At 46.5% G+C, this 15,514-nt stretch overlaps 2 protein-coding genes across 2 annotated transcripts; one reads left to right on the top strand and one right to left on the bottom strand.

Annotated features, from left to right (window-relative positions):
• Nucleotides 1–838: 838 nt before the first annotated feature.
• LOC120974604 (uncharacterized) lies at nt 839–1,822 on the top strand. Its single transcript, XM_040401036.3, has 2 exons — nt 839–1,136; nt 1,252–1,822. Exons 1-2 carry the CDS (start codon nt 1,049–1,051, stop codon nt 1,374–1,376), a joined length of 213 nt encoding a protein of 70 aa, XP_040256970.1. The 5' UTR covers nt 839–1,048; the 3' UTR covers nt 1,377–1,822.
• An 8,175-nt stretch (nt 1,823–9,997) lies between these two features.
• On the bottom strand, nt 9,998–11,824 carry LOC141041103 (uncharacterized). Its single transcript, XM_073507216.1, has 3 exons — nt 10,673–11,824; nt 10,394–10,486; nt 9,998–10,201 (listed from the first exon to the last, which is right to left on the bottom strand). The coding sequence occupies exons 1-3, from the start codon at nt 11,822–11,824 to the stop codon at nt 9,998–10,000; spliced, it is 1,449 nt and encodes a 482-aa protein (XP_073363317.1).
• Between the last annotated feature and the right edge of the window lie 3,690 nt (nt 11,825–15,514).

Genomic DNA, 15,514 nt, shown 5'->3' with positions numbered 1-15,514 from the left:
AAATGGCGACAGTATCATGCTATATCCACTCAGCCAATCCCCACCACGAACCCATTTCACTCCCTTTTGCAAAGTATGAGGGCACCAAAGTGTTCATAGGCAGCAACAACTCTACCCCTGTTTCAGCTAAAGACAAGGCGAGCACGGCTAATCCAGCTACAATACACGAAGCTACAAAGAGTAGCTAGCTACCCAATGATGCGGCGTTCATGAGTGGCATGCCGATCTTGACGACAAGGTAAAGAAAGGCAAAGGAAACCAAATCCCCAAAAAATGTTTGCCCTCGATCAAGGCACGATCCATCCGTCCTAACCATCACTGTCAATCTAGCTACTAGCTCTAGGTGGCCACTTTCACGAACTATCAGGGTACTTAAAGCGGCAACACCCCAATCCCATGAGGCTAAGCTAGTGTTAGCACAGCAATCAACCAATGGCATGCACAGCAAATGCAATTTCAAATCCCAGTGAGGCTTGGCAAATCAGCATGGGAATCTTGAGCAGATGATATCCAGGCTACCTACCTGGCTAGGCCATGAGGCTACTGAAGAATCAAGCCGCTTGGAAACAAAACCCATGCTTAGCAACGCCAGCCGTTCATGAATTCAAAACCACATCCCCCACTCCGCCAGTACTAATCACTAGTTAATCGCGGCTTCGGTATTCGCGTGACCGAGCTGGTTAAACAAATCCCATGTGGCGCGGCCGAGTGGAGCTCACGTGAGGCGCCATTAAACTAGCTGATCATCAGCTCACGGCCCCAGAAAGGAAGGCAGGGAGGGGAGGTTAAACAAGGCCGGGGAGTTCCCGTGGGATGCCATGCGAGGACCAAGGCCAAGGAGGGAGGGGGACAGGACGGACGCAAGTATTATAATTCAGAGCCGTGTAAATCTCCTGTCCTTTGACTTGCGAGCTGTCTTTGCTCCAATGCCCTTGACCGGCTATATATATGCAGTAAACATACATACATACACGCTCAGGTGAAGAAGCAGGTTAGCTGGATTGAGGTGAGAATCGGTTGAGAGGAGCAGAGCACAACTCAAGACGGCATGAGGTTACTAGTTGGGATTGTGAGGCTTGTTGCTCTGATGTTGATGTTGGTCGTCGGTTTGTCAGTTCACCAGGCGGTAGGAGTTGGTAAGTCATATGAGCATCTTGCTCTTGCTTGATTCTGAAGTGTTGATGTTTGCGATTTGTTTGATGACGAGTGAGTTCTGAAACTTGTTTTGCTTTGTTCTTGTGGGTTGAGAAGGTGCTATCAGGCTGCACGACAGAAGGACGCACGGGGAGCAGTGGGCGGAGGAGAGGATGCAGATGAGGTCCTACATGACCATGGACTACACCCGCGTCAAGCGGCGCACGCCCAAGCACAACTGATTATTCAGCTAGCTAGCTAGCTAGAAGAAAGCCTCTCATCTCCGGGCTCTGGCTCCTTCAGCAGCGACCATCTGCTGAAATGTGACAGCAGGGGAAGCTCTCGATTCAGCTAGCGGTCGAGAAGAAGCTCCCAGCTCTACTAATCCACCTTCTTACTTCTTCAGTAGTATGTGTATGTATGCGTCCGGCGTGCAGATCCATCTGTGCACGCAAATTTTGCCCCCTGACCAAATGTTATTACTACTAGCTTGATTAATTTGTGATATATACTTACGCAGTTATTATGGTAGCACTAGCAGTGTTCATCTTTCAGTTACACTTTTGTAAGAAGTTAGTTATGTGGATTCGTTTGGTGAAGTTCTGGTTATTTCCCCTGTAAGTGAGAAGTGATCATGTACTAGTGTAACATCTCAATCGTAATGGAACCAGACGAGTCCACTGAGCAGCATATGTTTCCTATGTTGATTGCTTCTATGGCCGTTCGATTGGTGCAGTTTTCATGGGCGCGCTTTTCTCACGATAGATTACATTCACCAACCCTATGGATCGGCTCTCCGCTCCTGTCAGAAGATGACATGTAGGCAAATGCACTGTTTGACGAACGTTCAGAATATTGGTTCTGCCCCAAAGATGGCATATAAGCAAATGCTAAAGATCGCCATCAACGACAGTTGCATTGCGGTGATGATAATATGGTCCATATCCATTCGTGCGGATAGTATTTTGAATCTTCTCAACAGGGGATCAGGGGTGTCGCATCAGATGGCATTCTGCTTAAAGTTTGAACAGTATGAGCGCGCGTGCTGCGCTAACAGCCTATCGTATACAAGAAGCGGCCATATACTATTTGGGACAATAGTTCAGACACTCAAATTAAAGGTCGTCATAGACCTCATCTACACCCTATCAGTATCACTATAGTACTACGTATATCACCTCTCCAAAGCTCAGCTCAACAACAACTTTTGTTGCATTGCATGACTAATTTTAGCCTTGTTTACCTTGGTCGAAGCCCGGCTCAACAACTACGTATAAATGACATTTTCGTTTTTCAAGAGTTTCAGGCTGAGAGATCTCCCATCACGACGAGGAGGAAACCACGTAGTGAACGCTGCTGCTAGTACTGGTACTTTTTACTGCATTTACCGCGAAAGCACCGAGAGGAGCGCGAGCAGCAGCAGATTCACACTGGTCCAGCTCTGCAACTTGCTGTGGTACGTACTACCAAGAGTCCAAGGCCAAACCAAAATGGGTTCATGGATCGAAGGCGAGGATCACATGGATCGCCTGGGGCATTGCTCCGTGGGAACAAGAGTCCAGCGCTATCAGAACGGTGATTAGGCTTTTGACCACCGGTTTTTCCTTGCCTGGGAAGCTTTGAGCCTTTGACGCGCGCCCCGGCTGCTGCTTCGGGAACGTTGCCTTTTCAGACGCGCAGCAGTACGGCACATGCCTTGGCTTTTCTTTCTTTCCGCGTATGATCCCTCGGCATTCTCCGGATACGTAGAACTTCATGCTGGTACGTGCGCCGTCGATCTGCCGGGCCGGGTACGGTGTACACAGCGTCTATTACACCTGCCAGGCGAAGTGCCACCACGCTTTTCCCCCCGACAAAGAATGGATTTTTTAATTCAAAAAAGTATTAATAAAGTCATATAATTAGGATGAACACAATTAACACGAACACATATACACATAAATAACAAAGTCATATAAGATCAGTGTTATGCCTAAGCGAGGAAAAATAGAAGAATTTGAAGCGATCAAAACAACGATCGACAAACTACATCAATGATCATATCTGCATCAACCATAGTTTGACGCCATAAAGATGACGAGAAAGGTTCTTCAGTAACAACGTCGTCATGAAGGGAGCGACGCTCTAGCACCGTTTTCACCGGATCCAACTTGTCAAAGGAAAGGTTCTAGGTTTTCATCATGAGGAACAAGTCCCAGCTTATTCGACCAATGCCTTCAATACGACAACAACGCAAAAATCATCATCATTGCTAGATAAAAACAAATTGGTTCATATCTGGGGTTTGGATACTAGAGAAGCGCCCCAAAATCAAAGTCAATCAAGTGTTGTTGGTGCCACTTTCCGTGATCCCAACAACTATTGGACCAGAAATCTCACCGCACTGTTGTACAACTATATCCTCTGCGTTAAGCTGTTGTGCATAATTTGCATGTCATCGTCGAAGGCAAAACTATCCGGAGTGTTAGCCGCCAAAACTCAAAAACAAGCCTTCCGGCTACATCCTGCAACCACACCGCCAGGCGCCAGCAAAAGCCAACAGATGTGGAGAGAGAAACGCTCGAAGACTCTTCAGTGTCTATCCCAACCCGTAGATTAGATCGAGGGCTCAACTAAGAGTCGAATATTGTGTGCATCCAATTCAAAAAGAAAAGATTGTCTTCATCTTGGAGTTATTATTCTTTTCATCCAAAAATACTTGTTGGTCCATTTCTTCGATAAGTATTTTCGAACGAAAAAAATACTCCCTCCGTAAACTAATATAAGAGTGTTTAGATTACTACTTTAATGATCTAAACGCTCTTATATTAGTTTACAGAGGGAGTATTAGTCAGGTAGTACCAATCAGCCAATTAGTAGTAGTGCCGGAAAGGGGTGCCGGGAAAAAGGTCACCATGGCGCGGCGTAGCATAGACATTTTCCGTTGGCAAGCGGCTTGCACCTAGAGGTATAGCCCGGCCATTCGCCGCTCGGACTAAAAGCTTCTCGTCTACGGGACGCGGTTTGAGGGCGGAGGCATGCATGTCGATCGCCCATGGGGACACGACGTACCTTCCCCACCGCCGTTCTTTCACCCGAGGACGGCACGGCACGGCACGGCGCGCATCGCCTAGGTCCGTACAGCGGCGCGGTTAAAAAAGAGAGAACCGGACGGCGGGAGTCGGTGGAGACGCACGTACGCGTGCCGGACCGTGATGGTTCGCCGGCCGGATCGAGGAAGGCGCGCGTGCATGTAGGTTTGGTGCCGCGCGCGCTGTCGCCGTGGAGACCGAGGTGGCGGCGTGACCGTGGCTCGGCTACAGAGCCAGTTCGCGCCCTGGACACGAGGCCTGCCGCTCGCCGACGCCGGCCGGTACGTATCTCCTTCCCCATCTCCCATGCCATGATGCCTCCCGTGGATCCGTCCGAGAGATGCTGATGCTGCCTGCCGGGCTCCGTTGTTCATTTCTGCCCGTGTTTACGGTGAGTATATAGTACAGTAGGAAAAAAAATGCTTTCCTCCGCGGCCTGGACGCGTAGGGCTTTTCCAAGTTTGAAAACTGGGCGTGCTCGCAGCCGATCATGTCTCCCAAAATCTAGAGATAGGGAAAACTTTTCTAAACTATCTGTTTCAAAATTTCTATTTCTACTTTCATGGATCAAGCTATTTTTTTTCTTGAATATGCCACTAGTGTGTACTTTATATTAAAGGAGATGGAAAAAAAACATCCACGTTGGTGTTACATATTCAATGAACCCAAGTCCACCCAAGGCCACCGAAATTCCTAAGTCATATCTACTCGCGATATCCCACTCGTCAACGCCCACTCGTCAACGCCCCGAGGAAGGCATCTACCTCTCCACTAAGGATCCCAGCTAGCTTCTATGTTCCACCCTCTCTCTCTAATCAAGAGATTACATGGTCTCTTGACGGTGTTGCCCCGTCGAGCAAGATCGAGTTTTGATGTTTTCACAATTCCCACAAGACAACAATAATGATTGCTCGCGTATCTTTCTTGCTGCGACCCGTCCCGATCTTGTCATGGCACCACCCCGAGAGGGTCAACCTCCCAGTTGGGGTCCATTCCTGCTTACCCATGGCTCGGCAGACCATGCTCCATATTTCCCGTGCAAACACGCAGTTAAGCAGGAGGTGGTTGTATGGTTTCCTCCTCTTGATCGCAGAACGGGCACGCCTCTTGGTGATCAAATCCACGCCGTGCTAGGTGATCTGAAGTCCATCATCTATTCCTGAGCGCCAACCAAGTGAAGAACCTACATTGTAGGGGGGCCTTGGACTTCCATGTGAAATCAGCCGTCGGCACCACCTCTCTATCCCAGAACTTGGTAGCGTAGGATGAACTAGTCGAGTAACGGCCATCGATCTCCTAAGCCCACCCAATGGAGTCCACTGCCCATCATCAATCCATTCCCTGGCCTTCATGGTCCAAAGCGCAAGGTATTCCTTTATCAGCTCCGGGCTAAGCTCTGGCCCGATGTCCCGAGCCCAATCGCCTGATGACAAGGCCTGGTGAACAGTGCGTTCAGCGCGAGCCCTCGATCTGACCCTCGCATATAAACTACGGAGTAGGTGCCACTTCCTGAATCCTCCGGCCGTGCAGCCAACGATCCCAGAAAAGTGTGTTCCTCCGCATGGGCCTCGATTTCCCTGATGATCATACCATGTCGCACTCCAACGTTTTCCTCAAGATCCTTGATCACCATTTGGCAATCAGAGGAGATTAAAATGCGTCTAGCAATGAGATCGCCAGCTAAAGCCAGGGCATCCCTGCATGCCAGGGCTTCAAGTATCGAAATACTCGCATATGTAATCGATGAAGACCTAAGAAAATGGCCTTGATCATCCCAGCAAACAGTCGCGACCACAACTTATAGGTTGCATACCCAACAACCCACCCCACAAGCAAGATGCTTGATGAATCTAGGCTGGTTAGTAAGGCTCTCAGCATCTATACCCCTATATAGTATGCGAATAACTTTGAAAGATAATCGTTGGATGAAGCCAATCCGACGATGCAGAGATGGCAAATCCGAGCACTACTGGCCGTTGGATATCATCTACATTTCACCAGATTCTGCCACATGTACAATCTAGAAGACTCCATGTTGAACATAATCATAATGCACAAACCTCAAAACACAAACACTTCTCCTTTGTTTTAGAATCTTCCGTATCATAATTGCCCAAACCTTTTTTTCTAAATGAATTGTCATTATTTGTTTTTACTTTATGCTTTACAGTGCACAATGCCATGAATCTTAAAATAGATTAATTTTTTTATAAAACTAATTGATTTTGAATGAGATGAACTATAAGAATTAAACGAACATCTACGTCATGCATATATGACTCAAAGCTTATATGCTAGTGTGGTATTTATTTATAATTTAGTTGCCAAATCTCATGCGTGCAATGCACGTGTACCTTATTAGTATAATTTAGGTTGCATATCCGACAGCCCACCCCACATGCCTACAATAATGAGGTTGGGCTTGCCTTCCTTGGAATTTTGGGCCTTTACTTCTCGACCGAAGGGTTAGCAGTCTGATCTGTAGGAGAGCGGCTAAATGGCTCCCGAGTTTAGTTGTTCCTGCCTATGAATAGTTAAATTGAAAAAAATACTAGAAAAATATATATAAACTGCTTTTTATATAGAAGATGTTTGAGTGTGTGAGGTCTGTGCCAATTTTCAGCGCGTTTGGACATCTGAGCAACTCCCAGCCCCAAAAAAAGGTATGTGAAAAAGTTTACTGTTTGTGCACGGCCGATTTTGTTATTTTTGCTCAGAGCTCCAAACGCGCTAAAATTGTCACGGACCTTCGGCACTCAAACATCTTCCATGAAAAAAATGCTGTTTTTTTTATTTCCGAGTATTTCTTTTGATTTTACTCTTCATCAAAATCCGATGAGCTCGGATGCAAAAATGGATATTTGGATCTCAAGCTCCTTTTAGAATAGTTTCTTTCATTTAAAACACGTAGCAGGTGTTGTGTTATGAGAGCAACGGTTGGGGTTGGCGCCATGCTTTTGTGTTTTTTGGTAGCACCAGATGAAGAACCCAAATATTGGCCTTGGGCAGCCAAATTTAATGGCTACCAATAAAAAAGGTCCCATGCAGATTTAAGTGTGTTGTTGAAGTCGTTTTGGGGGCCAAAAAGCACAAAAAAAAATGTAGTTTTTAGATCTTGAGAGAAATTTTAGGTTTAATGTTCAAGATATTCTCATGTGCATACTTTTTTTTTTGAGAAGTTTTGATTTTGAGGGAAGGGTGTGACGAGCACCTCATGTGCATACTTGTTTGTGTGGCAGTCACCTTCAGCGATGGAGTGCAAAGATCAAGAGTGTGGTTCATGTTAGAGTTGTTGGCTGCTGCAGGTGAACACCAAGCCAGCAATTGTTGGATCTTTAAAAAAACATGTAACTTTCAAGCTTTATGGGTTTGCTCAGCCATTTTTTAGACACTTCGTTTCACTTTTATCACGGTTTTTTTGTTTACAAGATGTGCGTGAATAATACTGAAAAGTCAACACTACTACTCCCTCCGTTTCAAATTACTCGTCGTGGTTTTAGTTCAAATTTGAACTAAAATCACGATGAGTAATTTGGAACGGAGGGAGTACACTCCAACTGCAACGCGGTTGGTGGTGAGGCGGATGGAGTAAGATAGCAAGTTTAAAGTGATTTATCCATCTTATTTCCGCCATAACTTTTTTCCTTGGCAACAACCTGTTGGTGTAGAGTAGATTTTTGGATCATGAGCTCCATGGAGCTTGAAATTTCGAAAAGTTCAAAACAAAATTTGAAGATTAAAAAATTGTGAAAAAAACACATGTATATAGCGACGTGTACTTTTTTTTTGCGGGTGAAACGAGCATTCATTAATTAAGTAATGTTTGTACACTCGTTTTCACAAATAGAACATAAATCATCAGGCCCAGCTTGCAGCCAAACCATCGTACGTTGGCTAGTACGTCCTCTTTGAGCCATGCAATGCGCGGCCATGTTGGCCGTGCGTCGGACGTGGGCAAAAACATGACGCCGTACTCCATGCAATAGCCTCTTCGTCTCCTCGATAAACCCGGCCAACGAAGACCTGTTAACTCCGCTGTCCGTCAAAGCTACCACTCCTTCTTTACAGTCTAGTTCCACAATTATGGGTTTCTCTGTACGCTGCAGCGCCAGGGACGTGCCCTCGAGACACGCTGCTATTTCCGCCTCCATTGGTGTGTGGCATGATCGAAGAAACCGACACGACGAGAAGATGATGGCACCCGTGTCGTCCCTCAAGACCATGCCCGCACCTCCAGTACACTCGCCAGGGATATGTGACCCATCAACATTCAGTTTCACCCATCCAGGTGGTGGTTTTACCCATGTAGATTCAGGTGTAACACTAGACTGAACCTCTGATTGCCTTACCACTTGTGGCACCTTCTGAACCACCATCTTCCCTTTCACCAAGTCTCCTTGTGGTTGCTGTTTGATGCATATCAGGGAGTCGATGTAGCTATTCAGAAATCTCCTTGAACTCTCGATTGGTGGTGCCGGTTTGTGGTGTATGACTTCGTTCCGACAGTGCCAAGCTCGCCAAAAGGTCATCAGAATGACCAAGCGTTGCAATTCCGTGCTGTTATTCAGGAGATGTAGAAGCCATTCTTCGCCGGTATTGGACACCCTCCGCAGGTCTGGAAGAGGCCATGACTCCTTCATAGCATCCCATAGGGCGCACGCCATAGGGCACCTACACATGGCGTGAAAGGTATCCTCCCGCTCGACGCCACACATGACACAAACATCAGAATGTTCCAGATTTCTTTTATGCTTATTTTCCATAGTTGCCAAAGAATTAGTTGCTATCCGCCAACCAAAGACCCGTACCTTAGGTGGAGCAGGGCACCTCCACAATGCCGTCCAGACGGCACGATTGCCGTCCGGTGCCCTGCTCGCCGCGCATGAAGATGCGCGCAGTTTTTCCTCCAGCCCCATTTTATAGGCTGATTTGACGGAGAAAATGCCTCTCGGATCCGGCCCCCAGGCTAGGACATCATGCATCCTCGGTGAGGGCCGCAGCTTGATAATCTCGACGACGTCTGGCTGTGTAAAGTACTGCTACAACAACTCCCTTCTCCACATGCCACGATCGTCCATCAGCTCAGCTACACGCCGAAGCCTGCACCTTCCGACATGTGATATCGGCCGGTACGACCCTAGCCGCTCCAGCCACGGATCGCGCCATATACGAACAGATTGTCCGTCACCGATCCTCCATAGGAGACCTTTTTTTAGGAGCTCCAGTCCATACGTAATGGCCTGCCACGTCGATGAAGCATTGCCTGCAAAAACAGTATCCTCTAGTCGCCCATTAGGATAATATTTCGCTTTCAAGACCCGGGCACACAAGCTGTCCGGGTTGATCAACAAACGCCATGCCTGCCGAGCGAGGAGTGCTTGATTGAAGATTCTGTAATCCCGAAACCCAAGGCCGCCCATCGCTTTGGGTTTGATGATTTGATCCCAAGCCATCCAGTGAGTTTTCCGTTTCCCTTTCTCTGAGCCCCACCAGTAGTTCCGGACCATCCGTGTAAGATCATCGCACACAGAGAATGGAAGCTTGAAGACGCCCATGATATACGTGGGGATTGATTGTGCCACCGCCTTGATCAACACTTCTCTGCCAGCTTGAGCCATATATCCATCGCCCCAAATACATATACGCTTCATCAATTTTACTTGCAAATTTTGGAACTTCCCTTTATGCATGTGGCCTTCCGGAGTCGGGAGTCCTAAGTATTTCTCCTCAAACTGATCCTTCATGATTTGTAGTTGCTGTTTCACATTTTCCTGTACATTAGGTGGACATGACTATCCAAACAGTATTGAGCATTTTGCCGGGTTGATTAGCTGTCCCGTGGCACTCTCATAAGCATGAATAATGTCCTGCACCGCCCCTGCCTGCTGTTGGTTCGCCTTGAAGAAGAGAAGCGTGTCATCCGCAAATAGCAAGTGCGAGACCCCCGGGGCTCCACGACATATTTTCAGCGGCTCTATAGCATTTGTTCTCACTCCCTGTTTGAGCAACTCAGATAACCCATCAGCCACAAATAGAAATAGAAATGGCGATAAGGGATCACCTTGCCGGAGGCCTCGCTCCGGTGCGAACGATTCAAGAAGAGTTCCATTAAATTTTATAGTATACCTCACCGTGGTAACGCACGTCATGATCCATTGCACCCAACGATGAGCAAAACCCAACCTGACCATCACTCGCTCCAAGAATCCCCAGTCAACCCTATCATATGCCTTAGATAGGTCTAACTTGTATGCACAAAAGCTAGCATCCGGCTTCTTCTCCTGATGTATTGCATGAACACATTCAAACGCCAACAGTGCGTTGTCCGTAATCAGCCGGCCAGGTACAAATGCACTCTGAAACGGTGAAATGATCTCATCCAGAATAGGGCGAAGGCGATTGACTAAGCACTTGGCCACTATCTTATATATTACGTTACAGAGACTAATAGGCCAAAAATCCGTTACCCGCTTAGGCTCGTCAGTTTTTGGGATGAGAACAATGATGGCCTCATTGACACCCTCGGGCATAATTCCAGTTTGGAAAAACTTCCTTACCGCGCTGACAATCTCGTCCTTGAAGATACTCCAATTTCGTTGAAAAAAACGTGCCGGCAGTCCATCACTTCCCGGAGCTTTTAAGGGGCCGATCTGAAAGAGCCCATCAGCTATCTCCTTCTCCGAAAATTCAGCACACAGATTTACATTCATCGCATCAGTGACCACAGGCTCGAAGAGGTTCACCACCGGAGTTGGGTTCAAAGACGTATCCTTGGAAAAGATGTTCTGAAAATATTCTTGCACTAGGCCACCCATCGCCTTGTGATCTGCATGTTCAACACCATTGTTATCAATTAAACTTCTCACCTTATTCTTACGAGCACGCCAAACCGCTTTCCTGTGAAAGAATTCTATATTCCGGTCGCCCTCTTTTAGCCAGTCGATGCGCGACCGTTGCAGCCACAACATTTTCTCCTGGTACAACAATTCATTCATATGGTCAGAGACCTTTTTTATTTCATCTCTGTTCGCATTCATATTGAGCAGCTCTTCTAATTTAGTTCTGGACTTCTCAAGCTCTCTAGTGACGTTACCAAACCTTTTCTTTCCCCACGCATGCAGATTAAGTAATAAACTCTTGAGCCCCGCTCGGACATCACCAAGGTTAAACTTGGCACCGGCCTCCTCCCAGGAATTGGCAATTCTTTCCTGTAGACTTGCATCTCTTTCCCAGAAAATTTCATACCTTCTAACACTCGGCCTGTATACCTTTTCTTCATCGGCAACACACTTTAGTAAAATAGGAAGATGGTCAGAACAAGGTGATACCTGATGGACCACCTTGGCAGCACTGAATAAATTACGCCAGTTGTTGTCCGCCACCGCTCGATCCAACCGCACTTTAACGTTTCTGTTTCGACGCTGTTTATTATCATATGTGAATGGGAGGCCTTGGAACCCCAAGTCCACCAGATTACAAGTTTCCAGTACATCCCTGAAGGCTTGCATCTGAGGTTCACTTCTTGGGGTGGCTGACATATGTTCAAAGGACCAGAGAGCTTCATTAAAATCCCCTATGACACACCAAGGAAGATCAGACTGCACTTTCAGATTTTGCATTGTTGCCCACATACGATGACGGTTTTCCGTACGTGGTTCGCCATAAACACAAGTTAAACGCCACATCGGAGCACTGGGGGACACACGCACATACGCATCAATATATCTTTCATTCGAATCTTTAACATCCACGTACATCTGATCACACCAAAACAAAGCAAGACCCCCACTAAGCCCAACACTGTCGACACCAGCAAAACCTCTAAGACCCAATCTAGCACGAAGACGACGGACTTTTTCTGCACTTTGTCTGGTCTCACACAGGAACACAATCTTTGATTCAGTAGCCCTAACCAAAGCCACCAAATCCCGAACTGTCCGTTTATTCCCAACACCCCGACAGTTCCAACTTAAACAATTCATTGCTCCTGACGGGGCGCCACAAATGGCCCCGTCAGTTTACCAGCGGCCCCTGGGCTGGTTGCCTCCATATCCACCTCTCCCTTCGCCCCCATGTCCAGTTCAATAGCCTCCTCTGTCCTCTTGACTTTGCCTTTTTTAGATTTTCCACCCTCCTCTTCCCTGTCTTGATCCACCACATGTGTATGCCCCTGGTGCTCCTCCTCATGATCAGCATCACTAAGGGCCTGACGCTTCCCAAGGACCGACTCAACATCAGACATGACTACATCAGATGGTCCATATGAAACCACAAGTGAATCAGTGCCTCTCATAGACGGTATCATATCTGGTGAATGCATCAAATCCAGCGGTCCAAACATCTTTACTGGAGGTTTACATGCCAGTGGAATGGGCATAGGGATCCTTCCTGGCCCGCGCCCAGCAGTTTTATGTTGCTTACGGCCGCCACGTTCATGCATATTACTCGACTCAGGAATCTCTCTATTAAGGCGCATATGCATGGCCCGAATCTGTCCAGCTAAGGCCGCATCCACTACCAGTTCACCCCTTCTCTCCTGATGTTCAAAACCATCCCTAGCATCCACACGTTCAGGTATATGCTGCTCCATCTGCATGCTGCGTCTACTACTTCGACCCATTGGTGCACCTCCCAGATTTGGTGATCCCATGCCGCCTGAGGAAAAATCTAGGCCCCTTGCCGATGTAGGCTTTGCCCCTGCTGGAATGTTCGTTGGGCGGTGTTCAAATTTACGCAGAGGAGAGCACCTCAACCTGTCATCATACTCCCTCTTTGGCACCCCCAATCTTTTCTTCTCACACTCCGTGTCATCATGGCCAATGAAACCGCACCAAAAACAGTAGTGCGGCACCCTCTCATACCTTAGTTCATACTTTTCTGGTTCGTGTGCACTTCCCTTGATTCCAATGGATACTTGCATCTGCAAGCGACGGTTAAGTGGTAGCTCAATTCTGACCCTAAGAAACTCACGTACCATAGTGCCCGAGTCATCCGCATCTACAGCCAAGACCTTCCCCAATAGCTTGCCAATCCTCCATCCATACGCACAAGTTTGCTTGTCCCAAGGCACATCATAGAATCTCACCCACACAGGTACAGCTTCAAGCACGGACTCTGATGGTCTCGCGTTCCCAATGAACGGGGCTACAAGCAACACATTACCACGATGAATCCACGGACCTCCTCTAGCAACAAAATCAAAGTCTCCCTGGGATTGCAGCGTTATCACATACCAATTCTTCCTAATGGGGGCGATGTTCAGTCCCGCTCGGATCTGCCATACAGCATGAAAGTGATCTGTCAAGTCCTTTGTATTTGGTCGCCTCTGATTCACATACCTCGCCAATAGGCGCCATGGAGACGGGGGAGCCGTCGGGGTCGCCATGGTTTCCTCCTCCTCTGGGTCAAGTTCCAGAAACGCATCATCGTCCATGTCCACTTCTCCATCCAAATTCTCAACAGGGTCGGCCATCCCCTCCCGAGCAGCACCATGCCAATTGCTCGCTGATCCGCTCCCGTGCCCTCCAATCCCTCTGATCTCCCTTCGCTGTGCCGCTACCAGCGCGCCGCCCGTCAGCACCTTCGGGTGGGTAGGATCCTCATCGGTTCCCCCATGATCACCCCCAGTGCCCGTGGACGACATCGCTCGCGGCCGCAGAATCGACCGATCGATACCAGGGTCCGGATCGAAGAGTGGGTTGACAAAAACTTTGCGAGATCGCTTTTCCTCTTGCGGCGCCCTGTTCCTTTTATCTGCTTCCACACCTGCCTTGCCCCGTTCAACACGGTTTCCTGGGGTAGTACGATTCAACTCAGCAGCAAACGTAGACGAATCCAATTCCATATTTCCTAATCCACGCATACTCATATCGCTCCCGTGAAGAATTTGGCTGGCTACGCACGGTCGCCCGCGAGGCGCCAAGCCCTAACCCTAGACACGTAGCCAGACTACAGTTGTAATATTATTGAATATAACAAGCTAAAAATATATAGCGACGTGTACTTCATCTCAGTAAATTTTCTGATGACATACATTTTTATGTGGTCTATAAAAAAAATCATGAACTTTTGCCGTGAATCGTGATTTTTTTATGTAGCTCACATTAGAACGTACTTTATCATGAAAAATTATAGATATGTAGTATACATCCCTATATATATGTGCCAGAATTTTTGAAACTTGAAAAAAAAATGATTTTTTAAAATTCCAAAAATAGGACTACATGGAGCCAGAGCTCTTTGGCATTTTTCGGACTTTAAGGGCACCTTTTTTGCGTGTATCCTCAGAGCCTTGGCCAGGCTTGTTGTCGCTGGGGACAAGCGCATTCGGGGCATTGCCACAATAATAATGCGATATCTAAAAAGGCCATGTTATTTGGATTGTATACACGTGGGTTGAGGGCAGTTCTATGTCTCGCTCAAAGCGAGACTTAGAGTGTTCACGCGTCAGGGGCCTAACTAAATGGGCCGGGCCAGCCCGCGGGAGGCCACGGCCTCGTCTTTTTCACGTTTTTTTTTCATTTTCTATTTTATTAGTTTATACTTTCAATATTCTAAATAAATATATTGCAAAAAACACTTTACATAATGTTTTGAAAAAATGTTAACCAAGCATTAGAAAAATGTGAAAATTGTATAAATAAATTGTTTCTCAAGTTTACGAAAAATGTGTAAAACAATATACAATGTATGTGAAAAAAATATGATTATGTATTTAAAAAATGTTAATCATGCATTAAAAATGTTAAAACAAGTATTTGAAAAATGTTAATCACGCATTTGAAAACTGTTACATGTGTATAGAAAATGTTGACCATGTATTCAAAAAATATCAAAGTTGTATTTGAATTTTTTTTAATCAAGCATTTGAAAATTTTAAAATGTGTATAGAGAAAAATGTTGACCATGTATTGAAACAATGTTAAAGTTGTATTTGAAAAATGTTAATCAAGCATTCACAAATTGTTAAAAAATGTGTATTGAAAAAATGTTAACCATGTATTAACAAAAATATATGTGTGTGAAAAAGCTGATCATGTATTAAGAAAACGTTGATCAAGCATTTGAAATAAAAGGTAATTGAAAAGGAGCCTGATAAGTGCCACACGTGTGGTATGAAGCAATTCCGCCCACACGTGTGGGCTGAAGGAGGTCGGACTAAACGTCCTTCTAGTTCTAGCCACCCATTATGGCACGTCAACTTTTTCTTTCTTTCACATATGCATGCAAATAGGGACGAAAACAAATTATGTGGAATCTTTTGGGTTTTCAAGCTTTAAAATGTTTTATCTCTTAAATAAAAAATCCGA

This window comes from Aegilops tauschii, chromosome 2, assembly GCF_002575655.3.
Source record: "Aegilops tauschii subsp. strangulata cultivar AL8/78 chromosome 2, Aet v6.0, whole genome shotgun sequence".
NCBI lineage: Eukaryota > Viridiplantae > Streptophyta > Magnoliopsida > Poales > Poaceae > Aegilops > Aegilops tauschii.
Note: the sequence above shows the minus strand (reverse complement) of the source record. Positions and strands in the feature narration are given on the sequence as shown.